This window comes from Podarcis liolepis, assembly GCF_965112155.1.
Source record: "Podarcis liolepis genome assembly, chromosome: 12".
Classification (NCBI taxonomy): Eukaryota; Metazoa; Chordata; class Lepidosauria; order Squamata; family Lacertidae; genus Podarcis; species Podarcis liolepis.
Genome location: NC_139563.1, coordinates 28,614,364 through 28,641,374, shown reverse-complemented (window position 1 = coordinate 28,641,374; position 27,011 = coordinate 28,614,364). Strand labels below are relative to the sequence as shown.

General features: G+C 43.2%; 1 protein-coding gene across 9 annotated transcripts in view; it reads right to left on the bottom strand.

Annotated features, from left to right (window-relative positions):
• DYNC1I1 (dynein cytoplasmic 1 intermediate chain 1) overlaps positions 1–27,011 on the bottom strand; it is a 231,916-nt gene that overhangs the window by 162,414 nt on the left and 42,491 nt on the right. For 4 of the 9 annotated variants that reach the window (XM_083469062.1, XM_083469063.1, XM_083469064.1 and 1 more), the window contains 5 exons: positions 18,477–18,593; positions 16,361–16,475; positions 12,765–12,855; positions 4,676–4,735; positions 2,348–2,463 (listed from right to left, as the gene is read on the bottom strand). In XM_083469062.1, coding sequence (XP_083325188.1) covers positions 2,348–2,463; positions 4,676–4,735; positions 12,765–12,855; positions 16,361–16,475; positions 18,477–18,593 — 499 coding nt within the window. The remainder of the gene's footprint in view (positions 1–2,347; positions 2,464–4,675; positions 4,736–12,764; positions 12,856–16,360; positions 16,476–18,476; positions 18,594–27,011) is intronic. The other 5 variants (XM_083469066.1, XM_083469067.1, XM_083469069.1 and 2 more) reach the window with 3 other exon arrangements.

Below are 27,011 nucleotides of genomic sequence, written 5' to 3'. Positions count from 1 at the left end.
TGGTCAGAAATGATGGGGGCAGTAATACAACTCCTTGATGGACCAAGCGTCTTTTGACAATATGAGATTGCTTCTGTTTTTATTGTTTGTATGTATTCTGTGTTTTTTATATTGTAATTTTGTGTTGTGGACTGCCCTGTGACCTATGGGTAAAGGGCGGTACACAAATTTAATAAAAACAACAACAACAACAACAACAACAACAACAACAACAACAACAACAACAACAACAACAACAGGAGTTTTAGTCCAGCGACATCTGGGGAGCCCCAGATGCCCCATTCCTGCTCCAAATATTTATTCTGCTTTGCTAACTCATTATGGTAATTACCTTGAACAGCAGATAAAATAAAGGCTACTTCAGAAGGCACATTGATTCAGTAATTATATGAGTGCTCTAAATGATTTGCTCAGCCTTCCCTGAAGTATTGCCCTCCAGATGTTGTGGGACTTTAACTCTCCCAGCCAGCAGGGCCAATGGTCAGGTAACACAGAAAGATGCCTTGTTGAGTCAGGTCCTTGGACCATCTCATACAGTACTGGGAAGGTCTTGGAGACTTGCAACAGAATGCCATGATCCACAAGGACAAGTGTTCCTATGTGTTATGGTGTGTGGATGATGATTTACTAGTGAAAGAGAGGAGCCTTTTCAGAAGTATCCTCGTTATAATCTCAATGTGACCTCTGTGTCTCAGGCATTTTGAAGGAACAGTGAGGTCAAGAGGCATATCTACAGCATCTCAAATTGTACACCCAGCCAAAAATGACATGTGATTTCTTCCCCTCAAATAAAGGAAGTTGCAGGTTTTCCAACAACAAAAATACATTATTCCGTGGAAGGAAGTAGGATGCTGAATAGACCAAAAAAAGAAAGTGGAGGAAAATGATATGTCTTCTTGATGACTCAACTACTTGTTCAGAAGCTGCCAGCCAGCCTCCACACCTCCAGCATAGACAGAATAATGAAACAAGACAGATTTTCTAAGCTATATCTCCCTTTTAGTTTGGAAGCCATCAGGAAACTGCTGAAGATAAAGAGCTTACTTGCACCGCAGATCTGTTTTTTATTTTTTTATTATTTATTGAACGTATATCCTGCCTTCCCTCGAGCCCAGGGCAGCAAACATACAGCATTTCAAAAGAGAAACAAAGCAAAAGCTTTCTAAAACGGTCAAGACACTCTTAAAAACAAATAAAATTAAAATATCCAAAAGCAGTTGCAGTCTTCTCTCCATCTAATTAAAAGACTTTGGATCTTTTCATAAAACCCTATTCAGGTCTTCAGAAGCAAGCGGTATTTGGAGGGGTGACGCGAGGGAGGAGAACGAGGCCAAGGTCACTTGTCCCTTATTCCCACACCACCACTGCTGCACCCTATGTGATCCACTCCTCAGTGCTGTGTATAGGTTGAGGCTACCAAACGGGCATAAGTAGGATGAAATCCTGAGCACTCAAGGCTTCTTCATGCTCACAGGGCTTGTGTGTGCATGTGGAAGGCTGCCCCGCTGAAAATCCACCTTCCAACCACTGGAAGGGCGCAGAGTGTGGGGATATGCCAGAGTATGCTCACACTCTCACACAATTATCTCCGTATGTTTTTGAACATCTGAACAGCATTAGTGTGCTGAGTTAACCTGGAGGTTAAAGTTGCAATCCCATGCACGCTGACCTGGGAACATACTCAACTGATCATGCGGACCGGCTACCGCTAAAATCTCAACAAATCCAGTGTAATGTACAAACATGTGTGCTATTGGAAAGAAAAAAATTATTTCCTTGAAGACAAAACCAAGACTGCAGCCAGACGCAATTCCTAAGTCATATAGGTTGCTGCTACAATTATTTTGTGAATAATACAGTTATATACTATTGTTGTCAATGTGAACTAACTCCATCTGAAGCACAATCAGTAGGACGTCAGTGATGTTACCGTGTCTGCCACTAATAAACCTTCCACTCTCCCTCTCCAGAGAGGTTAAATGTGACATAGAGTAAAACAACATAAAACTCCACACAGGAGCATACATGAGATAAAACAAAAGTAAATAGTAAAAATGGAGGCAATACATGTCAGAAAGAATTGATAGACTCCCAGCTCAGGAACTCCACCACAGTTGACTGAAACGGCTTCCAAGTAACTTGTCCTGAGGCTGGAAGCTTTTATTGCAAAAGAGACCACCCTCCAAATCACATACCAATTACTTCTTTGTAACAGAAAGCTTGCTATGTCTTTCACTTTCTAATACCTTTATGGTATGCGACATTAAAGTGATCACTGATCAAAGTGAGCTTTTTTTCTTCACTCCAAACATCTCAAATTCCGCGGAAGAAATGGTAGCTGCTTTACCTTCAGATCGATGAGTAGACAAAGGCGTCTGCGTCTCCTTGGAATAGGACACCACTTCCCGAGGCAAGAAGTCCACCTGGGTGATCTTTGACACGCCCAGTTTGTGTAGGCGGCGGCTAGAACAAGCAAACCAAAAGGCTGGGTTAGGTACTGGAGTGTGCCGTCAAAAGCGCTACGGCGCTCAGTCATGAACACAAGAAGCCGCCTTATAGTGGGGTCAGACCATTAGTCCTTCTAGCTCAGCATTGTCAATGCTGACAGGAAGTAGCTCTCCAATGTTTCAGGCACTGTACTTCCCAGTAGAGGTAGATTTAGGGGAGCACAACCAGTTCAGCAGCACTCCAAGCATCGGAGGCACTGCAGAGGATGTCACAACTATTATTTAGAATGGAGGATGAGAAGCGGAGAGGGGGTGGATTTTGGCGTCGCACAGGGCGCTGTGAAATTTGAGACCCCAAGGTCCGCCACTGTTTCTAGCCCTACCTGGAGATGCTGGGGACCAAACCCAGAAGCTTTTGCATGCCAGGCCTTTGCTCCACCGCCGAGTTAAGTCCCTTCCCCAGTTCCCACAGGATGTGGGGTTTTTTCCCTTAGCAGCTTAACTTTGCTTTCTCTTGCAGGGGTTGACACTGATGCTGCCAGCTAGAAAAGCGCTGTTTCTACTCCGTTTTGCTTTAAATCGAACTTTCAGCAAAAAATAAAAAATAAAAATGACCTGGCAGTATAGCAGCCACTATTGCTAGTGCTGCAACTCGTCTGTTTTTGAGAAAGGATTTCATAAACGCTCCCAAATGACTCTTTTTCACAGCTCTGAATTTGCCACTGTGCATTAAGACAATGCACACTCCAAAGCATCAACCGCAGTCTGTTCGCAGGATGTGCGAAGGGCATCATCCAACCTTGCCAGAATCTTTTACTGCTGGATTCTAAGAGCTGAACCAGACAAGACACCATTCATGCAATCGGGCATGCGGGGGAAGTGCTGTAAACTTGGTGGTGGAGCACATGATCTGCATACATAAGGCCCCAGGTTGAAACCCCAGCATCTCCTGTTATGGCTGAGATTGCCTCATGCCTGAAACCCTAGAGAGGTGCTGCCAGTTAGTGTAGGCAATATGAGCTAGATAGACCAGTGTTCTGACTCAGTACAAGGCAGCTTCCTGTGCAAATTATTTTAAAAAATAAATCGCAGTGCAGGAACCGCCCCCCCCCCCCGCTTTCCTGATCTGTGTCAGGGCCCCCATGCCTTCCCTTTACTTTCTCTCCTCCCCCCAATTTTGTGAACAGCATTATGCTTTTGCCCTTAATAATCAAAAGATAAAAACAGAAGTTGCTTGACATTCTTAGGATAACACTGGTAATGGTACTGCAGTCCTGTCCTCATGATGGACAGGATATTTCTTGCACTACTTCTCATATCGTGAGCCTATACATTATTATGTGGAAGCAAATATCCCTGTATAAAATGGGGCTCGTTCCCAAAGTAGGTGTGCACTGGGGCTGCAGTCATATTCTGCTCCTCGCCCACCACTAATCCAATAAAAAAATAATTTAAGTATGTAACCAATACCTATCCAAAGGCAGTTTTAAGGTTATTTGTAACACAACCCAAACATAATCTCAGAGTGGGGAAGCCCGGGTTCAAATCCCAGCTCAGCTATGAAGCAAACTTTGGGACAGTCACCTCTGCTCAACAGAAACAACCTCACAGAGCTGTTTCTGAGCCCTCTGGAGGACGTTCAGTGCAAAAATATTACATCAATGTATTATATATCATGGTACTGAAGAAGCCAACGTTATGTAAATTGTATTAGCTAATTTATTGGCTGCAACTTTCAAAGGGTTAATGGGCTAAAAGGAAATAGAAATATGATTGATGTGATATTAATGAAATACTTTGAACAATGAACAAGTAGGGGAAATCTGGGGGCTGCTGGTGATGTGAAAGACATACATGTTGATAGTACACACCTACAACATGCATGTTACTGTTTCCACAAACATGCTTTTCTAACATTTCATCTCCAGCGAAATGAAAATGTTTCTTTGGAAAACATCAAGAGCGCACCGGACCCTGGATGTTTTCACTAGCCAGAAGTAGTGACCATTTTCAGGAAGCTTCGCTTCCGTTTTTCTCAGAAGAAGACGGTCCTTCCCCAAAAAAATTTAAAAACAAAACAAAAAAAAGAGTACTGTATGACGCTGAGGATTTGGCACACATATACACGCAAGGAGAAAGCGGACCAAGGAAGCAACTTCAACATAACCAGTGCAAACAAAGTCATTGTATAACAAGAGGGAAAATAAAGAACGAGAGTGGACATATACCCAAGTTCAGAGTCAGACTGAAGCTGCAGCACTGAAGGGTCTGTGTCCCACTGCAGGGTCCTAGCGAGGTTATCAGCAGCACAGCACAAGGGGAGGAAGAAGAACACACAGAATTAACTGCAATGACGGGCTGCAGGGAGAGGAACAAATCACTTCGTCGTTTGCCTTATGCTGTAAAAGCACAGAACACAGCTCCAAAAGTACAACAGGGAAACACAGGCAATATCACAGAATATCTACTGTCAGACAAGAGCAGGTAATTCCATCAAACTCTCTTTCTCTGTCAAAACTGGAGAATGTTATGCTAGCAAGGACAAGAGGCTTCTGACCTTTGCTCAGCTCTGCTTCACTTCAAAAACAACCACCCTGAAAGACAAGGTAGGCCTCAGCTGCTTAACTGATGAATATACTGTATTTTTCCGTGTATAAGACATAGCTGTCAACTTTTCCCTTTTCTTGCGAGGAATCCTATTAAGAATAAGGGAATTTCCCTTAAAAAGAGGGAAAAGTTGACAGCTATTGTATAAGACTAGGTTCCCCCCCCCAAAAAAAAAAATAATTTCCAAAATTTGGGGGTGTTTTATACACGGATAGATCTTTCCCCATTTTCTTAAATTATAGTCCCAAAAAATAGGGGGTGTCTTATACATGGGGCGTCTTATAGACGGAAAAATATGGTAATCCAGAGCAGATGGTGTTAAATGTGGACTTTCCCCCCACCCACCCACAGTGAAGAAGCTGCATCCAATTCGTAGCTCAACATCAAGGTCAACGGGGAAGCCCTTGCACTTGCTGGAGCTCCATGAGTACACTGGAGCACCCATGTGCTTAAGTGCCCTGGAAAGAGCGTTCTGCAAGCAGGTCGCTGCATGCAGGTTTGTTGCACCAGAGGCACAAAAGGCTACATTTGGGAGGGCAGGAAATCTCTGCATGCAACACTCGGGGTGTCTGCATGACACGTGGCGTGCATACCAACTAACAGATGATCAGCATTGCCAGCTATGGGTAAAGAGGACTGAGCACATTTTAGGCAGGTAGGAGAGGAAATCTGGAAGCACAGCAATGAAAGTGCTTCCTCCAGCTGGGATCTGGATTCCCAGCATTAGGACCAAGTGATCTCTCCATTCTCATTTCAACTAACAGATGGATTTGAGAAACAAATGAATGCAGAAACAAAAGGGGCATTAAAAACACTATCATTCTATACATACTTATCTAATACAATGGTACATTAATGAAATTATTAAAATACAGTGGTACCTCAGGTTAAGTACTTAATTCGTTCCGGAGGTCCGTTCTTAACCTGAAACTGTTTTTAACCTGAGGCACCACTTTAGCTAATGGGGCTTCCCGCTGCTGCCGCACCGCCGGAGCATGATTTCTGTTCTCATCCTGAAGCAAAGTTCTTAACCTGAAGCACTATTTCTGGGTTAGCGGAGTCTGTAACCTGAAGCGTATGTAACCTGAAGCGTATGTAACCTGAAGCGTATGTAACCTGAGGTACCACTGTAGTAGGTTATAAATAATTGTCCTCACTACCTACTTAGTTCAAAGGCAGTTAGTAACTAGTTGACTAAGGGGCTACATCTAAGGACACATGAATATACGACTTTGTTTTATAAATTGATTTTTCCAGGACCTGATCCTTTTTTAAAAAAAAAATGACACAGTGTAGTAGTCTTGTGGCGGTTCCAACCCAGGAAAGACCACAACTTGCCACATTGCAATTTTTTAAGGTGTTCAAGGATACAAGCTGGGAACATAGTGAAGTGATGCTAAAACTAGTAGCAGCTGGCGAGGCAGTGCAGGTGCCATATATGAAAAGGGAGAGAGAGGGGCAGGGGCAAGGCAATGGAGAGCTTGGCGTGGGTTGGCCCCACCACTGTGCCCACACCACTTTTGTACAGTAAGCTAGCTTGCACCCCTCTCTTTCCTCCATTCAGGCAAGCGAAAGGCATTATCAGGGGACACATTTCAGCCAAGCAAAGACGTTTAAGGAAAGTGTGAAGCAGGGCTGCTGAAGGACATGGTTATGGCACAGAAAAACTCCCAAGGGCCAGACAGAGAGGCTTAGAGGGCCACATTCCCCTGCCCTGGAGCCAGAGGGTCACCAGCCCTGAGCTAGACCTGCCTTCCGCAACCTGACGCACTCCAGATGTTTTGGGCTACCACTCCTATCAGCCCCCACCAACACAGCACTTTGAAGAGCCTGTGTAGTGTAGTGGTTAGAGAGCTTGGTTAGAAGCTGGGAGACCTGGGTTCAAATCCCCACTCAGCCATGAAGTTCACTGGGTGGCGTCATGCCAGCCACTGCCTCACACCCTAACTTACCTCACATGGTTTTCGTTAGGACAAAATGGGGCGGAAGAGAACCACATATGCCACCTTCAACTCCTTGGAGGATATAAGAGGTGGAATATAAATTTAACAATAAATTTTAAAAATGTAAAAAAAAATATCACTTGCATCTTGGACTGAGTCAGTTGGGTCAATGTGCACGTAAGTGTTGACTCTACCCACACAACTATGGCAAAGAAAATTGGTTGAAAACTCATTCCAGCGCTGGATTTAGGGACAGTTGCCCATGGTCCCATCCTGGAAAACAACACACTAATCTGTTTCTTTTCCTCAACTCCCCCATCTGCAAAAGATTCAAGAGCATGCCAGAAATGTAGGTTTGCACAATAAAAGTGGATTAAAGCACACTGTCACTCAAACATAACAAATCCGCTTCCATTTTTTAATAAGCAGGATGAATGACTTATTAATGGGGAACGCAGCACAAACAAATCAGGATGAATGCTCAGTGTCATCTAACTTCCCCACTATCAATTCCAAATGCTCGATGAAAACCAGACACAGTCTAACACCAGCATAAGATTTGTGTGAGCTAACCAGGAAGGACACTCAACAAACAGGTTGCCTAGAGGAGTCCCTATACATGCCTCCTAGCTAAACACAGAGGGACTGACTTCCTGCACAAAAGCACTATGAATTGATTGGACTGCAAATGGGACAATCACGCTAGATGAGCTCAGTTCCTATTAGTTACACTTTGGAGGGCAAGAGCAAGGGCACTGGCCACACGCTGACACATCGAGATGAAACAATCAATATTAAGTCCATTAAAAGAATAAATAAATAAATAAAAGGGACCTTGCAACGGGGCATGTTCAAAAGGATTTGAGCTGTAGTAAGGGAATCCTCCTGGGTGACTCGGTTGAAAACTTGCCCAGGATTTTGTGTGTCATTGGAAAGGCATTTTTGAAAGCGATGCCTTCAAAATAAAAATACTAAACTACACAGGCAGCCAGTAAGATTTTGCTCTGGTGGCTATGCATCAGCAGAGGCCGAATCTCTTCCTCCCAATACTTCTACCTAATCTGAGTGATGAAAGAGGAGGGGGCGGAAGATGCCAAGCACTTTCTGTGCCTAATGTGTTAGAGAAGTTGCCTAGATGAAACTGAAACAAAGTGAAAATGATCTGCCTAACACTGCCAAGGTCATTAGCGAAGAAAGTGTGATTTGCCGAATATGCGCCAGCTTCTAATGTCATGAGTATCGGGGGACCACTTATACCTGCACACCCAGGATACTTAGGGGGGGGCGGGGGACACGCAGCTTGCTCAAGGCAGTCATTACCCCTTTGCTCCATCCTCTTTCAAAACCTGTCAAGTTTCCCAAGTGACAAACAATATTCCGCTAGGGAGAATTCCATTACTGTGTGATTAAAGGAAGAGCTGGGGAACAGAATCCTCAGCGGACAAAGGCAATTGAGGTTACCGGAGGACAATGTTGCCTTGTATAGGCTTTGCACAGGTTCAAATGTCAGGTCCGCCTTTGCCGGCTCCCCATTTCAGGCTAGCTAGCACTGACCCTCTTATTCAGGGACTACCATTAACAGCTGGTTCAGGATCTGCTCTGCACTCGCCTTTCTGCTTGACAGGACTCCACGATCATATTTTCCAATGCTCCCCCTTATTAAGATTTTAAAAACAACTCCCTGCATACATTAGGGGGAGGTTTGCTATAAGTCTAAACACAAACACGCAAAAGTGAATTTTGTAAGAACTGTTTCTCAACTGCTTACTGGATTCCCACCCCCTTTTTGAGTTTCTGGCTCCCCATGTCTTCTCCTGCAAAATGCACGTGGCTTTTGTTGTTCCTTGTAACATTTTCCATGGGTATCCAATGGTAAGTGACACCTTTGATTTCCTTGGGGCCAATAGATGTTGCCACCTCTAAAAGAAAAGCAGACTAATTAAAGCTTTCCTGAGTAGATTAATGAGTACGACAGGGCCATTATCCACCCTAGTTCAGTGACAGCACATTACATATTAATACAGGATTGAGCAGAGACTCAGGTTGCTAAGTCACGCTAGGAAGCCCCCTTAGGGAACAAGAGCGCCCCCCCCTCAAAACCATACCATGAGAAACTTACTAATGAGAACTATAATCTAGACAACCAAACTCTACATATCCTTGAGGAATGAGAGTGTGACTGTTTTTAATGATGCCACTGGCTCACATGCATAAAGACTAATTAACCAGAGGTTCCTGACTCTGTATCTGGCACACACCCAGAACCAATCCGTGCTTTTGTGATGGTCATACAAACAGAAATTCACTATTCACGTAAGCTCATGTGTCCAATAGGGCTTGCTTTCCACCAAATGCTCACAGGATTGAGGTCGTGACCAGCAATCCCATGCACTCACTCTAACTTGGGAGTAAGTAAACTAACCCCCACACTGAGTGAGACATACAAGTAAAGATATATTGGATCAGACTGCTAGACGGATTTATTTCATGAGTTTCTGTTTAGAGCACCCTTTCTCAACCTTGGGTCCCCAGGTGTTGTTGGACTACAACTCCCATCATCCCTAGCTAGCAGGACCAGTAGTCAGGAATGGTGGGAGCTGTATACCTAAAGGAGCATCTCCACCCCCATTGTTCAGCCTGGACACTGAGATCCAGCTCTGAGGGCCTTCTTGTGGTACCTTCATTGCAAGAGGTGAGGTTACAGGGAACCAGGCAGAGGGCCTTTTCGGTAGTCGAAACCGCCCTGTGGAACGCCCTCCCATCAGATGTCAAACATATAAACAGCTACATGATTTTTAAAAGACATCTGAAGGCAGCCCTGTTCAGGGAAGTTTTTAGTGTTTGACGTTTTATTGTGTTTTTACTATTCTTGTGTTGGGAGCCATCCAGAATGGCTGAGGCAACCCTGTCAGATAGGCGGCATATAAATAAATAATAAGTAATTGTTGTTGATGATACATAATATCTGGAGACCCAAGAATGAGAAAACTGGTTTAGAGTACATACCAAATATTGCCACGAAGAACAGTTGGGAAACCTGGGTCCATATAAATCAAGCACTAATTCACTCATACCGATTGAAACCACATGACAACCTAAGAAATCACACAAAGCCACAAGACAACTGCCATCAACAATGGAAATGCAGTAAAAGTTGCCGGTCTATTTACTTCAGTGCCTTCCATGGGCACCATGATTTGATAGAAATATTCTTATGTGGACGTATTAATACAGCAGCCATACTGCTTGAAGTTGTCAATTATTAGCTAATGGGCAAAGGTCAAAATGCTGGCAGCAGTGTACCCAGTCAGCCACTGTGATCTACGGGAGGGAGTCTCCTGCAGATACCATCTCATCAGAAGGTCCTTTCCATATAATGTAAGAGTTGGACCTTTAGGGTGCCAGTATCTACCCATTGCAACTCTCTCAATATATATCACAGAGCTGGCTTTTCTAATGTCTTTTCAGTTGTACACTAAGTCTAGATTCTTATCCCAGCCTGTATCTGTACTAGATTGGGAAATTGTTTTTATTGTTGACTTATTTATTGTTCATTGTTTTGGAATGCTCCATGAGAAGCATTTTATAATTTTTAATGCCCAAGAAGATACCATATGGCTAATAAGCAGTGTGATGCTGCTAGGAAACAACTACACTGGAAATGTTTTATTGTTTTCTTCTTGACAATAATACTGCACAATATGAACTGGCATACTTAGAGCTCATGGGAAGACTTGAAAGGGTTGTCCTTGAAACCTGAGGTACTGAAGGACAAGTTTGGAGAGTGCTTGAGGCGGAATGAATTAGAAGATGCATCCAGCACAGAGATGTAACAGCCAACAAAGCCGAGGATCAAAGAATCTCTCTCCTAAGACACAGGCTATGTGACGGAGGGTGGCATTTTCCATCTAGCACTTGTAGGCTCAGTGTGGTCAGAACAGATGGAGAATAGCAAAAGCTGTCAAGAACCATCAGCAGGCTTGGGAACATCAAGTCCTGCCCTGTGAGGATGGGAACACCTGGGAATGTTGGCATTTTTGTGGAGGTTCTTTTGAGGTGGAGAAAGAGCAAGAGGCTCACCTCTTTCTGCCAGGAAACTGGTGAGAGGACAATTGAGGGCACCGGGGAGGAGTCTGCTTTTTCACCTTGACTACTGAGAGGAAGATGGTTGCAACTACAGGGTTGCAGGTTGAGGTGAAGAGAGTGGCTAAGTTGAGTGACACAGCCCTAGGTTAGTCAATCACCTATAATACTTCAGCCAGGTAGGCCAAGATGAAAGACAAATTCAAATGGTGGTGATCTGCCCCACTCTAGCCATCCCTTTAATTATAAATCTGTTCCTCGTATAATTCATAAGGGCAATGCTTGTGGCAACTGAGATATAAATATTCCCTGCTTTACATTACAAGGCTTCCCTTTCTGATCCAATAAAACTTCATAGTAAATAACAAACTTCCATTTTACCTGCTTTAAAACAGCATATTCCTGGTACCCACAGCAATTCATCTCTACATCTCTTTAAAAAACTAATTTAAAGCTATATTGTCTCCCATGCTTTTTGTTTGTTTGGGATTCTCACCAGTCTGCTTCACACCTTCCTTTAGTGTTTTGGGTTGGCTGGATGTGTCCTTGAAATCTCATAATACATGTAATATGGGCAGGTGTGTGTATAGAAAGTAGCAGGGCCGGTCCACCCATGAGGCAAACTGAGGTGACTGCCTCAGGTGGCACAATCCACAGAGGCAGCAGATACCAATGTGCATCTTTATTCCCCCTCTCCCCCATGTTCCTGATGTAGATCTTCACTCACCCCTTCTCAGGGAGGGGGATGCCATTTTTGTTGTTTGCCTCAGGCGCCAAAATGTCTTGGGCTAGACCCGGAAACAAGTCTAGTCCGCAAAGGTAACATTTACATTTGTTGTTTTGCCCGTTGTGCGTCTTGCCTCCCCCACCACTGGCCCATGGCAGGTTGCCGAAAAGGGAATGCAGTCTTCAGGCTGAAAAAGGTGCCCGACCCCCAACCTACAGGCTCCTTTTATTGTACTCTAATAGAACAGGTGTATTTCCAGACCCCATAGCCTTTCCCACTAATTCAAGAAAGGCACAGGCTGATTGGAGATGATGCTCAACAACATATGGAGGACAACACACTGGTGATGAGACAACACCCACCAAACCTTAAGGCAATGGGCTAGAAAGGCAAGCTGTGTGGCACACACAGATCTGTCATCTTACTGTTGGTTTTTCTTTATCTTAAAGTGGTCAGTAGTGCTACTCAAGAACCAGGTTTGTTTCAGAGGTGTATATTTGCAGTTTGACCGACTTAGCTGCACACCTGTGGTCTTTGTGCCTAATTAAAAGGGGAGTTACTTTCTGCACCGGGTGCAGGAAGTGATGTGATAGGATCATTGGTTAATTGAAACTGTATTTATTTTGATCAAATGTCTTGTAAGCTGCTGGTGATGGCTTGCAGCATTTGGCTGTTAATGTTTTCAAAAATAAAACTAAGACAAGACATTGAGGACAGCTTTTTATTTCTATGCTCCATTCGCTGCACACACTCTGTGTTGATGAAGAAGTTCAACACTTACAACTTGACAACGTGTATCACCTGAGGTGGCTGCCCCACTCTGGTCAGTAGTAGAGCCAGCCCTGGGTCTACTCAATATTTACAACTGGGTGGCATGGCATGGTAGGAAAGGCATTCACATCAAAGGAATCCACAATGAAATCAAACAGCATACACTGACAGAGAATTTCGTCTTACCTTCCTACGGGCCCCAAGTCTCCTGAATCTTGGCTTCCGGCTTCGCTGGGAGTGCTCACTGATTTCGGAGAGGGAGACATAGGGGTTGGGACTAAATAATGAAAATAACAGGTATCCCATGTTAAAACATGCAGCGACTGCACTGATGAAGAGCAGTGTAAGACAAATCATAAGCGAGGATCCAAAATGATAAAACGGTCGGATGAGTGGAAGAGTTTGAAATGGTGAAACCAAAAGAAGGAAAAGAAAGGAAAGGAAAAGGAAGAAAGTCAAGTGAATTCTAAATATTTTAGCAAATTAAAAGTTGAAATGAATTTTAGATTGGTCTGAAAGCGAGTTATAATAGTATCAGTACTCAATGTTAAGACCGACTCTTTGCATTTTTATTTAAAATATTTTTTTAGACGTGGAAACATATTCAAAGAGGTAATATAGGCCTTGGATATCTTTTTTAAAAAAGTTAAGGGAAACGAAAAATTGAAAATACTGTTTCTGCATAGTGTTAAGTTGCCTGAGCAAACATTGGTTTATAGTCAATGCTGGTCATACTTGGAGTAGACCCACTAAAATTAACGGACATGACTAACTTTGGTCCATTAATTGGAAAGGGTCTGCTCTGAGTAGAACATAGTTGGAGCTAAGTCATTACATGGGACGGAAAAGGCATACTGCAGTTGTTTAAAGTCTCTTAAAAGATAAAACAGTTTATTGGGCATTTTGGGCTGCTAACATACACTGTGTTACTACGTTGCTCCATAGCCTGCTGCTCTAATTGGCTGCCTGCAGAGGCGTCGCATGGGCAGGGCGAAGGGGGACCGTTGCCCCAGGCGCAGTTTTTCCCAGGGTGCATTTTGCTCCTCACACCAGCCCCGTGCTACTTTGTGAGTCTGATCCCACATCCCAGCCTCACATAGCAGCATGGGACTGGCAGGGCATCAGAAGGACGCAACAGGCATGCACCCTTCCATTCAGACCAATCAGATTGATTGGAAGGGCGCATGCCTGCCCTGCTGCGTCCTCCTCAAGTCACCCTCCATGCCTCACCCCCCAGGCACGCCCCGGGTGGTGGGAAGGCACGCTCCACCGCTACCTGCCTGTGTGGACTAATGCCACCTGACGCAAATCTACACTGCTAGGCTTTTAGCCTGATCCAAACAGCTTCGGCATTTTTCTGCCAGAAGCATGAAAGTGTTATACCGGAAGGCTTTGGTTTTCATTCTTTCCCCTTTTCTGCAAGAGGCGGCTAGATAGGCATTTATGCAGAATGACTGCAGGGTCACAGAACCCAGCTTGTTTAAAACTTGGGAACTTCAAAACTAATCCAGTAGTAGGAGGGCAATTAGTTGGGACCCTGCCAAGTGAAGTTAAGGCAAAACCAAAGTCAGCTAGCTTGCTCACACAGTGCTCAGCCTAGGACCAAGAGCCAAAGTAAGACTGCATGGTGATTTAGATCAATAAGTCCCCCCATCCCCACAAAAAAAGACAAGGTGTGGAAGCTTTCCATTTCAAGCACTGAAAGCAAAGATAGACCACAAGTGGAAATGCTATTGTCGTTTTTGAATCTAGATTGGCAAGGGGGCAGGCAATGCAGAAACAATTCTACTTCGACTAATCTTCATGGCAGCCACACGGAGGAAAATGTAAATCCTATAATGCGACATCGCCTGTTTCAACTTGGGCATTTAAAAATGCACTGTTTTACTTTGTTAAATCAAAAATAATTTCCTAACTGCATTTTCCTTTTTTCCTTTCCTAGCTAAATCCTTCACATCTCCTGGCAGAAGTGTCAATCAAATGGATCGGCCGTGGCACGAGGTCCAACACCTTACACATATTCTCACTAGGAACTGTCACTAAAATGAATCGCGAGTGCAAAAGGCATTCATTTTTCATGACAGCCCTTTGGCAGGTACAGGTGTGAAGTGGTAGGTGACGTGCTTATTATGCATCCATTCTGCTTCTTGGGCTTTATCTGGATCGGGAGGAGCTGGTTTTTAATTTGCATGAATAGCCTACAAAGAGAATCATGGCTTTAGAGCCAAGAGATGTATCATGCTGTATTTTAATATGGCCATCAGTGCTGGCTCCAGGTTTTCTTGATGGCTTGCACAACTGAAGCCATGATCCAGACTAGGCAATACACTTATTTTATTTATTTATTTCTACATTTATATCTCACCTTTCCCCCAAGAAGCTCACTGTGGAGTCCATAGATCTCCTCTTCACCATTTTATCCTTGCAGCAACACTATGGGGTAGGTTAGGCAAAGAGACAGTGACTGACCCATGGTCACTGGGTGAGCTTCATGGCTGAGCGGGAATTTCAACCCTGGTCTCCCATGTCCAGCACTCTAACTGCTACATCATGCTGGCTCATGTTGGAGACCTCAGATTGTATTTCACATTCCTAAAAGCCCTACACCAGGCACCCCCAAACTAGGCCCTCCAGATGTTTTGGAACTACAATTCACATCATCCCTGACCACTGGGTCCTGTTAGCTAGGGATGATGGGAGTTGTAGTCCCAAAACATCTGGAGGGCCAAGTTTGGGGATGCCTACCCTACACGGCTTAGGCCCGGGTGGCAAACATCAGGTCCAGGAGGCAAGGGTGGACCTTCCGACCTCTATCCAGCCCATAGAACACTTCTTAGGCCGCGCCCCTTAGCAGGTCATCTTTGCAGGCCACATCCCTCGTGAGGTCTGCTCCTCACCTTCTTTGCCAGGTTGGAATATCCTTGACCTGTGACAACGCCTCTTCCTAAAATGCTTAGGGAGTTTCCATGAGTGCAGGAGACTTTCCCACTGCAAAAAAAAGTGGCCTTCCAGCTCAGAGGGCAATGGGAAGCGAAGTGGAGCAGAGTGAAAGGAGCCCAGCATACCTACTCTACCTCTGTCGTGTGTTCATGTAAATCACTTAAGAATGCCTAAATAGGTCTGTGATTAGGATGGAATGAAACAAAACAGCAGAAAAAGGGCAGGAGCAAGGGACATGTCTATCAAGCAAGCACATTCCACATTTTCCAACTCAAAGATTTCTGGGCACTGTAGTTTGTTAAGGGTTGCTGCAAACTGTAACACTGTGAGGGGTATACCACAGTGCCCAGAATTCTCTGAGGGAGAAAATGTGCTTGGAATGTGTTTTAAATGTACAGCGTGTATGTCTAATTTATGTTTCTTTTCTAAGTTTTTCTTTTTTAATGATACTTGTTTAAAAGGTCAATAAAGGACTCTATTTTCAAAGGGGCAACTATTATATGTAAGAAAAAATCAGAGGAATGAAGGGGAGCCAAGCCAATTTTCAGAAGAATGGAACAGCGACAGCCCAAGATGGTGCGAGTGGTGTGGCCCACAGAGAAACAATTTTGAAATGTCTGGATGAGAACGACACATAATAGACACACTGAGATTCAGCACAGATAAGAAGCAGAAATGCTCTGAATTGGTTATTGGGGCGATACGAAACGGTGTTTAAGCAGAACACATAACATTATGAACAACAGCCAAAAACCAAGAAAAGAAAAGCATGCTACAGTCAAAAGAATGTGTGGATCTTAAACGGTGGCTGAAATGTTTTGAACAGGTCTCTCTCTGAATACCTAGAGGTGGTTCTGGAGAAATACCAATGCTTTGCAGTAAAGCTTCTGTCTCCCTTCTCTTCCGGTCCAGATCAGAATCTTCCTGCGTTGGTTCTTTCTTTTGCTGAAAATCTGACTGAAATAATAGTATTGGACAATTAGCCGAAGTGAAAGAAAATGGAAACTAAGGGAGGATAGTGCTTCCTGACACTAGTGGAAGCTTTCCCCTTGGTGGAATAAGAAACGGTTACCCCCCCCCCACCTTCCTGGTGCTTCTTGGGCCACATTCACACCATACATTTAAAGCACTATGATACCACTTTAAACAGTCATGGCTTCCCCCAAAGAATTCTGGGAGTTGTAGTTTGTTAAGAGTGCAGAGGCTTGTTTGGAGACCCCTATTCCCCCCTCCCAGAGTTACAATTCTCAAAGTGGTTTAACCTTCAAGCCCTCTTCTGAGAACTGTCGTTCTGTGAGGGGAACTAGGGTCTCCCAACAACTTTCAGCACTCTTAGCAAAGGTGGGATTCATTCAGCAATTGTTTATGCATGTCTCAGTTGCTTCTAGAGAACTATCAAAAGTGCAAAATGGAAGGAAGACAGCAAAAAACAAAATTTGCAACGTCAATTTCTCATAGCAAAGCCCAATAATGGTATGAAATGCACGTACAATATTAAAGTGTCAGTTTAAAGCAAACCAGTTATTAGAAAAGGGATAACAGGTGCTTTAAACTGCAGCAAATGTTGACATCTGAAAGAAAAGAAACATAATCACTTAATGCTTCCTTGACTTTGCATGGAAATGAGTATCCGTTCCCTGTCAATTCTCATCTCTATTTCGCTAAGTGACTGAATAAAAAAGAAGTGCAAATCCCCTTAATGAAAAAAAACCTCACGCATAGCGTCAAGGACAAATAAACTAATATGTCAGTCAAACCTTAATAGAACTAAAAGATGTTACCAAGCCAGGAGGCTAAAATGCAGCAGCAATTATCGTTTACTTTGCTGGAATACAGTAAGTGCAAATCTGCTACCGTAGCAACCAGGCTGGCCAGTCGCAAATGTAAGGGGGGGGGGAGACAGGTTGTAAAGGAACAATAAATATATTTAAAAATGGAAATCACAACATCAGTCAGTTAAAAAGAATTAAATGTATACAGTATTTACATTTTTTAAAATTAAAATAAAATTGAGGTTGGGCAGAAATAAGCTTTTGGCATCATGACATCACTGCATGGGATCCACAGGATCAGTTAAACAAAAACGTTTCTAATTGTGGGGAGCACTTAAACCCTCCTGTAGGACCCAATGCAACCTTTGAGCTGTGGATTAGCTACTCTGGGTAGAAATTCACTTAAACCACAGTGAATCCATGCTGAGTCAAGACTTGAAGCTGGGTGTTCCAGATTCAGTCCAAAACTTTTCTCCCCACCTGACTGGATCAGCCTGTTTACACCTGCAGTAACTGGATCCAAGCTGGGATATAAAAGCTAATAGAGATGTCTTCCTACACAAAGTGAGCGGAAAGGACAGGATTCTTTAAATAATAATAATAAAAAGTCAATAGCTAATTTGGGGACACCATAAGCAGCATAGTTTATATATACTTATGTCAGTGCTTTTCTTCTAGAAAAAAGGTGCCAGTACTGCTTACCCTAAAAGGGACGCAGGTGACGCTGTGGGTTAAACCACAGAGCCTAGGACTTGCCGATCAGAAGGTCGGCAGTTCGAATCCCCGCGACAGGGTGAGCTCCCATTGCTCAGTCCCTGCTCCTGCCAACCTAGCAGTTTGAAAGCACATCAAAGTGCAAGTAGATAAATAGGTACCGCTCCAGCGGGAAGGTAAACAGTGTTTCCGTGCACTGCTCTGATTCGCCAGAAGTGGCTTAGTCATGCTGGCCACATGACCCAGAAGCTGTACGCCGGCTCCCTCGGCCAATAAAGTGAGATGAGCACCGCAACCCCGGAGTCGGCCATGATTGGACCTAATGGTCAGGTGTCCCTTTACCTTTACCTTTACTGCTTACCCTTGGGTACCCCCAGAAAAAATGCACTGACTTGTGTCCAGAGGACAGTAGAGAACATACATCCAAATAAATAAACAAGCAAAAATGGGAAGGGAGTCTCAGCAGCCTTACCTCTTTTTTCTTCCTTTCTTCTTCCTTCCGTTTCTTCTCCTCCCTTATCTGAGCCAAACGCTGCTTTTTGCGTTCAAGCTCCGCTTTTAAATCGCTCTTGTCAGACATGGTGATTCCCTGTTACGAAGCAAAAGTAGCAAATTTAGATTTTGGAAATGGGGGGGGGGGGATTGAGGTCTCTTTTCTGCCTTTGACTGGCATCTGGGGGGGGGGAGTTCTGGTGAAACTGTAAGCATAACTTGGTAATTCCCTAGTGACGGCTGGAGATCAGTAAAAGAATGAACAAAATGATAAGTACAGTACATTAAGGCAGACAACATGAAAAGGTCCCTGCCTAGTTTTGTTTTGTTTTTGGACCTATCTTTTGTTGCTTTTGCGCAGTTTTTAAACTACTATCATGGTATAACTGTAAATCACATTGAGTTGTGTATAAAAGGCAACTGATAGGTTAATGAATAAAAACAGCAACACCTGGAGTTTGAAAGGGCAACTGAATGATTTTTCACCAGACCACCTTCTGAGCTTGTTTTGGCCTGATTAAGGCCATGAAAATCTAAGGGTATGTTCAAATAACTGCTTACTCAGCATCAAGAGTGCTTGCACTGCTAATTCTTGAAGCTGCACTCACATGATGTCAGCCGCAATCCATATCAATCCTGAAGTTTCTTGGCAAATTCTGCTGTTTGATGCATTTTTCTCAAACCAGCTTCACTCCAGTTAGAAAACCGGATGTAGAGTGAGTGGTAATGCGAACACTCCCTAACAGCCATCACTCAGGCCCAGATGAGCACACAAGGGCAGGCGACAGTTTGATGAATAGGAGTTCTGGGAGCCAGGGTTATGGGGCAGAAAAACCCAAAGGACTGTGGGTGTTGGGTGGTGATTCCTGCCCCTCTCTGATGTGAACAACTCCGTGCAAATGTTTCAAGCCACTAATGTGAATATACTCTTTAAATTCTCTTTCCACACCCCAACAAGGTTCTCTCACCCAGAACCAAAAAACAAACCACTGAATTCTGATTCCTATTAACCATTGTTAACTAATAGAAGCCAGTTTGGGGCATACATGGCTCCTTACATCAAAGGGCCTTCTCTCCTGGGAGCAACTCCTGAGCCTTAATGGTGGTCAAATTCTCATCAGCATTAATTTGAGCAAAACTTTTGATTCTGAATAACTAGCCTTCCCCCCCCCCCCCGCCAGCCTAAGATCTGAAATCCACCCCAATCTGTGGTTTGTGGTTTACCGTGGTTAGCCTAAATCACCATTAACATCACACAGATGATTAACTACTTTATCGGTTAAAAGAGAAGGGAAATTGGATTCAGGGTAGGGAAGGTTGAAGAGAGGGAACAGTAAAATCAATGTGAGAACTGTTACAGAGGGTCAGGTAATGGCATCATTATGGGTACAAAAGCACTGCTGAGCGAAGATTGCCCTCAGAAGCATTGAGGAAACTCAGGGCTACAACCAATTATACTCTCTTTTTAGTTTTGCATTATGCCTCACTGCTCAATTACACTAGCAGAGCTCTGACTCAATCAATGCTAATGCCGCATCCATGTTGCTAAGGGCCCTTTCTGTAATGGGTGCAAAAAGGGATTTTAAAAGGGTGACAAGGCTACATTGACAGGAAATCCGATATGCCCAATGTAACTATGAAAAATGCATTTCTTCCTTGTCCTCATTTTCTCTTTAATTTTCAACATATTACAATCATCATACAAACAAAATATTCCACCCTGACCCAGAAGACAACATTTCTCCTAAGTTGCCCTATGTTTACGTGACATCACTTTCATATACCTCAACATTTCTCAGATGAAATAGAGACATTCTCTTCTACATCAGGAAAAGAAAAAATGTGTGAGGGAAGGGATCGTGTGCAACACCTTCAGCAGATAAATGGAATAAAAAAAATTAGCTTGAAGATGACTTAATAATAATAATAATGGAAACTGAGAATGATCAGGAACAGTAAATCCTATTGAACTCATTGGGTCTTTGTTCTGAGTAGTGTGTGAAAGGCTCAATTTACACTAAAGGAATAAACACTCCATGCATTTCCTAAAAAGTGGCTGGCTGTGCTTTGTATGCCAGTGTCAACATTTCTTTCATTTCGTGCAGGTATTTTATTTTCAGTATAAACAGGACTCTGTTTTTGCACCATTTGTACTCCGAGACGTGGAGAGGAAGAAAAAGGAAAACTGGGACATTCCGGGATCAAATCAGAAACCGGGATGGCTTCCGTAATTCCAGGTCTGTCCTTGGAGAATTGGACACTTGAAGAGTATGCAATTTCTTCCATGCACTAGATCTGCTGCTACACTTTTTAAACTGTGCTGGCAACTTTGCAGGAAGATATTTCCAAAGATACATCCACAGTTGGATTCTGTCACTTGCAGTGTTGACACAAGTGTCTCATAGCCTTAGGGATACAGCGCCTAGACCCATTCCCAGTGACACAAGTGTGTGTGTGCGCACGCATGCATGTGCAAGCAGAGAGGAGGTGTAGTTCTTGAGTGTCTGGAATGTGTTGTCAAACTATAACGCCACTTGATTGCCTGGTGGAGACAGGTACAGGTAGGAACCTCTGACTTTTGCATGGCTGGACTATAGCCTACTGAACCTAAGAGTCACATCCACTGCCCCATAAGATAGTCCACAAGGAATGCAACCCACAGGCTGACAAAAAAATCCCCACCCTTGTTTTAGGCTGTGTACATTTAAAGCACATGGCTCCACCTCTCAAAGAATCCTGGAAATTGTAGTTTGTTAAGAGTGCTGAGAATTATAGCTTTGTGCAGGGTAAACTACGCCTCCCAGGATTCATTGTGGAAAGTAATGTGCTTTAAATGTGTGGTGAGCACTTAGCCTTTGTTACTCAATTGGCTGTGATTCTAAATGGCAGCATGAAGTTGCTGTTTGGAATGCAGTCTGTGGTTTTAGAGTATTTACACAGAACTACTATGTAGTATCAGCCAGACTCTGTGCTTCCCTCCCTCCGCCTCCTCATTAGTAATGTGATCTGCCTTCCTCCAGAGACGGAGAATAGATGGGAAAGAATGGCACAGTTTTCCCACAGGCCGTCTCAGCACAAATGCACAGTGACATCACCCTTTTTGTCCTCCACACAATGCCATTCTGTCTCATCAGCACAACTGTTGATTCCTACAACTCAGAAGACAGTGAAAGGGTGACACACAGCATTTGTGGACATTTGCCAAAGAGAAGAATAGGCCATTTCATCAACATTAAAATGCTGTAGTGTTTGTAAGGATTTCGGATCATTTGGTTCAAAAAGTTTGAAAATGTTAATAGTGTTTGTTTTTTTAATGAGCTCCCAGCAGAGCTAATGGGTTGCGCCCAATGGGTGTGCCGTCCATTCATGGAAGAGTCTTTGATCTGGTGGTGGCTTCTGTGAATGGAAGGGAGATGATTTTTGCCTAGCCCCTTTCGCCTATGCCACCTCCCATGTTGTTCCAGAGGAACCCCCATTATAAGAACTTGTGAAGAGACTGGCTAGATCTGACCAAAGGCCAGTCTAATCCAGCATCCTGATCAATCAATCATTTTATTTGTATGCTGCCTTTCCTAAGTTAAAACCATGCTCAGGGTGGCAAACAAATAAACAAGATATGTTAACTACAAACATAACAAAAGTAGTCATAAGCAATAAACAAAGCACCAGAAAGTACACACCCAAACTGAAAAATTTCCACATTAATCATAAGATACCAAATAAAGGTGCAAAAAATTAACAACAACCATTTTGCCCTCCGGCAAAAACCCCCTAAGCAATATCTCAGCTCAAGATTCTGTTTGGCATCCTCGGCTTCTGGGGCTGGAGTCAGTCCAGGCCCCGCCCTCCCAGGCCAGGTGGGGAAAGGCCCGAAAGGCAAGGAGCAGGTCTTCTAGGAATCACAGCCATGATGGTCTCTCGCTTCTTCAGCAGCCTCAGTTTTTCTCATGGTGGCCAATCTGATAAGAAGCCCTCAAGCAGGGCATGAGTGCAACAGCACTCTCTCCACTTGTGGGTCCCGGAAACTGGTATTCAGAAGCATACTTGTTCCTTCTGGAGCAGAGTTGGGGGAGTGGGGAGGTGCAGGGAAAGGAGCAAAATAATTATACTTCTAGAAATATGGTAACCCTACTCCCTCACCCTTCCAGTGATAGTGCATCTAAGAGCCATCTGTGAAGGAAAAGATGCAATTCAATGGTTTATGGTTATGTTTCCTCAGGATGAACTAGATTGGTGCTGTGATGTGTGACTTTCAGAAATGTTCCATGGTGACAAGACAAGGTGAGCAGCAAGCACTCATAGCTGGAAGGTCCCAAAATGTTAGAAATTGGGACTAGATAATTATATTCTGTTGTCATTGCAACAAAATAAAAAATGTGATGCTATTTTGCTATAGAACAGTTTGCTGTCTATAGTTTTATACTGTGAAGTTTCTTAATTAAGAACAAACAAACAAACAAAACCCCAGTAAAACCAATGCAATAAATGCCTGGAGTACTGTGTCCAGTTCTGGGTGCCACAGTTTAAGGAGGATATTGACAAGCTAGAACACGTGCAGAGGAGGCCGACCAAGGTGATCAAGGGTCTGGAAGCCAAGCCTTATGAGGAACAGCTGAAGGAGCTGGGTATGTTTAGTCTGGAAAAGAGGAGACTAAAAGGAGATGTCATAGCCATCTTCAAATATCTAAAGGAGCAAGCTTGTTTTCTCCTGCTCTGGAGGAGAGGATTTGAACCAATGGATTCAAATTACAAGGCGGGCGATTCCGACTAAGCATCAGAAAGAACTTTCAGACAGCAAGAGCTGTACGATAGTAAAACAGACTCCCTTAGGAGGTTGTAGATGAGCATCTGCCACATATGATCTAGTTAAGATTCCTGGATTGCAGGGGGTTGGACTGGATGACCCTCAGGGTCGCTTCCAATCTATGATTCTATGAATGCAGCCATAGTGGGACTTGCAACAAAATGCTGCACTGTGCCATATTCCTGTTCAGGGTTCCAGCCAGCCTGTTATGTCCTTTTCCAGTATACTCCATTCTATTCGCCATCTCCATGGAAATCCATTAATCTCCTTGCCCCCAACCAAAAGTAAGGCATGTTATGCCTCTGGACATATTCAGTCCTCAATAGGCAATTGCTGAGTGCACTCCCTTTGTTTTTCCTAAGGATGTTTTATATCTCTGCAGGGGGGCGTCGTCCCCACCAACCAAAAATCCTGTTGTTACTTCCTTCTTCTGTTTGGGTCATGCCATTTTGACCAGAAAGGGGATTCAGACTCAGAAAATGAGTTTGCTATTAGTGTATAAAGATTCCAAAGATACCGTAATTCACAACTCAGAATGCTACCTATCTCTCTCTCTCTTTACCTTGTTTAGACAATGCAAAAATTGCAGATGTTGCAGTTTAGAAAATCAATAACCGTTTCATAGTTGTCCCAGTTAACAGCTGACCTGGTAACCTCATTGATCCCTGCAGTGATGGCCTAAATGTACAATGCAGGCCCACTATGGGGAAACTGAATGCATCGTATGTCTGTTCAATGCAGGCTTTGTTAACAGAGACACAGAAAACATTCTAGGAAGGTTGAAGGAAGACCCATCCCCTTCTTGCATGTACTTCTCAGATTATATTTTGTAAACATGTTTTTAAATGAATGCTATCTAAATAAAATCAGTTATAATGTTAGATAGGGGGAACAATGCAAAGAAGAGCATAAAGCTGACTAAAAAAGGTAAAGCACCCTTGACAGTTAAGTCCAGTCGCGAACGACTCTGGGGTTGCAGCACTCATCTCGCTTTACTGGCCGAGGGAGCCAAGGTTTGTCCGCAGACAGTTTTTCCGGGTCATGTGGCCAGCAAGACTAAGCAGCTTCTGGTGAAATCAGAGCAGCACATGGAAACGCCATTTACCTTCGCACCGGAGCAGTACCTATTTATCTACTATCCCGTCATGGGGATTCGAACCGCTAACCTTCTGATCGGCAAGCCCAAGACTCAGTGATTTAGACCACATCGCCACCCGCATCCCATTAAGCTGACTACTGGTGTTCTAATTCGCTCCTCTCCCCACCCCAAAAAATGGCATGGAACCTTTGTCACACTGCTTTAAGTGTAATGTATTTCCATGTTTTAGGATCATGGGTGTTAAAACTAGGCTGTTGGCAACAAAGGTTTTACAACAAATGGCAAATTGAATATGCTTGATGTTAGTGGAAACAGTAATGGGTACCAAGATAATTTGGGGAAAGGAATGGGGGGGGGTAACTCCAAAGAAGCAGAAAGCCAGTGAAATCTGTGGTCAGCATACAACTGGAAGAAGCCTGTGGAAATGTTGCACAGATGGAACTATGTACAGCTACTGTAAGTCTGTCTCCCCAAACTGTTGGAAAGGATGTGGGGGAAAGGAACTGATGTGCACTTTGGGGAGCAATGGCCACAGGTAGAGAGGTATTGGAATAGAGTACTATGATAAATATCTAGAATTGTAGGACAAATAAGGAAAACTACTTTTTGTGTTTGAAGAAGACATTACAAAAGTAAGATCCAAAGAGCTTGTATGCTTTATGTTGGCTGCAGTTAGGCTTTTCTTAATCAAAAACATGGGAAAGTCCTGCGGAGTTGTCCATAGATTGTTATTGGTATAATAAGCATTAGAAACCAACAGTAACAAAGCAGCTGATTCATCAGATATTTGTGATCAGAGGGCTAGTGAAACCGGAATTGTAGGGGATAATTTTATTTCCTACACTATATAAAAAACTCAAGACCCTGCCCCTGGAAATATTCTTAGCAAGCAAGGTCATAAACAGACATTATGAAGATTGGGTTTCATTTATAGGGCAGCGCTTGTGGGGTCTTCATTATAATATGCAGTTCTTGGTGTCAGCAATAAGGGGCTGGAAAAGTATATTCTATTCTCACTGTAACCAAAGGGGGGGAGGGAATGTTACTTTGCTGTGTAACAGTTTTCTGTTTATAGTTTTACACTGTGAAGTTTCTTACTTAAGAACGAAAAAACAAACTGCATGAGAGCAACAGATGTACCCAGCACAAGGGAAAGTAGCCTCCTCTGCCCAGGAACTGAAATGAATATACACAACGCAGTGTTGTGATGTCATCAAAATTTAACAATAGTCAAATTGAGATTAAATATTGTTCCATCACCCAAATTGTACAGATCAATTAAAGTCCATAGTGTATTCATTAAATCTTCTGCAGGTTAATCAAGATAGCCTTCCCTGTTTTCCAGCTACAGAGATGATCATATGGAAAGGTGTATTCTCATGTTTCAGGGAAATACATTTTATGGTTCCCGAACTAAATAACATATTATCTGAAAAATCTGAAGCAACATTACACAGAAGTAGAAATGGAAATGTGCAACATCATGGAACAAGAAAAATTGGCAGTTATGATCTGATGGCATGCTGGGATTCAGTATGAACACTGATGATCTTTACAAAGCAAACCTTTTAAGTAAGTGCCTATGTTCAGTGGGGCTCACTCCAAAGCAGGTGTGCACAGGATTACAACCTACCGTAAATTTGCACAGTTCTAGGTAGCTTAGTTGGTAATTTGGACCACACCATAGACTTATTAATTGCAGTCATGTTGAAGTCACTGCCATTATTGTCACTAGCAGGAACAATCTCTGGAGAACTTTAAATATTGTTCCAGAAACTATTATCTCAGACAAGCACATCAAGTGGAGTTAATGGTTTTCTGAAACTGATCTATCCCACTGATTTTATGACGTAAAATATGCAAAAAAATATTGAGTCCTCAGCATGCAATTCATAATGGGGAATTCTTACTGAGTAGGAGATTTCTGAAATGGAGACTTGCATAAAATGTTCCTCACATAAGATTTCCCATGCAGACAGCAGCTGAGTTAACAATTTATATAAATTTATAAATACATATTTTATATAAATTTAATAAATAGTAATGCTAATATGTCATGCTAAATCATGGTTTAGTGTGACAAGTGTGTACAGGAACAAGCTGCTGCAGCCCTTCAGCTTGTGTGTGACCCCCATTCCTATTCCTATTCCTATTCCTATTCCTATTCCCATGTGTCCGGAGCAAGAATGCTCAGCCATGGTTTGTCATGACAAGTGACCATTTGATCCATGATTATTGACCCTGTTGTGACGGATGCACTGTTCACCTGAAGAGCACCACCGTTTTAGTTTAATCAGATGCTCAAGACCACTCTCCATTTTCAAGTAACTTATGCAGCTTGAGACAGTCTAGTTTTTCTTAATTTTAATTGAGAAGAGGACAAAGCAGAACCAAATCAAGCAATTCCTCAGGCTAATTCGCACAATCACATTGTAATTTCTACTATCAAATGATGCCTTGGCTGCAGGGTTTTGTTGTGGGGGCGAACGATTTGAAACCCATGTATTTTGTGGCCAGCCTCACAACTCCTCCTTCCCTTCCTTTTTAAAACTTAATTGTTTTTTTAACAAAATTTTGCTTGTAGGGCAACTGAATGCACTGCAAGGCACAAT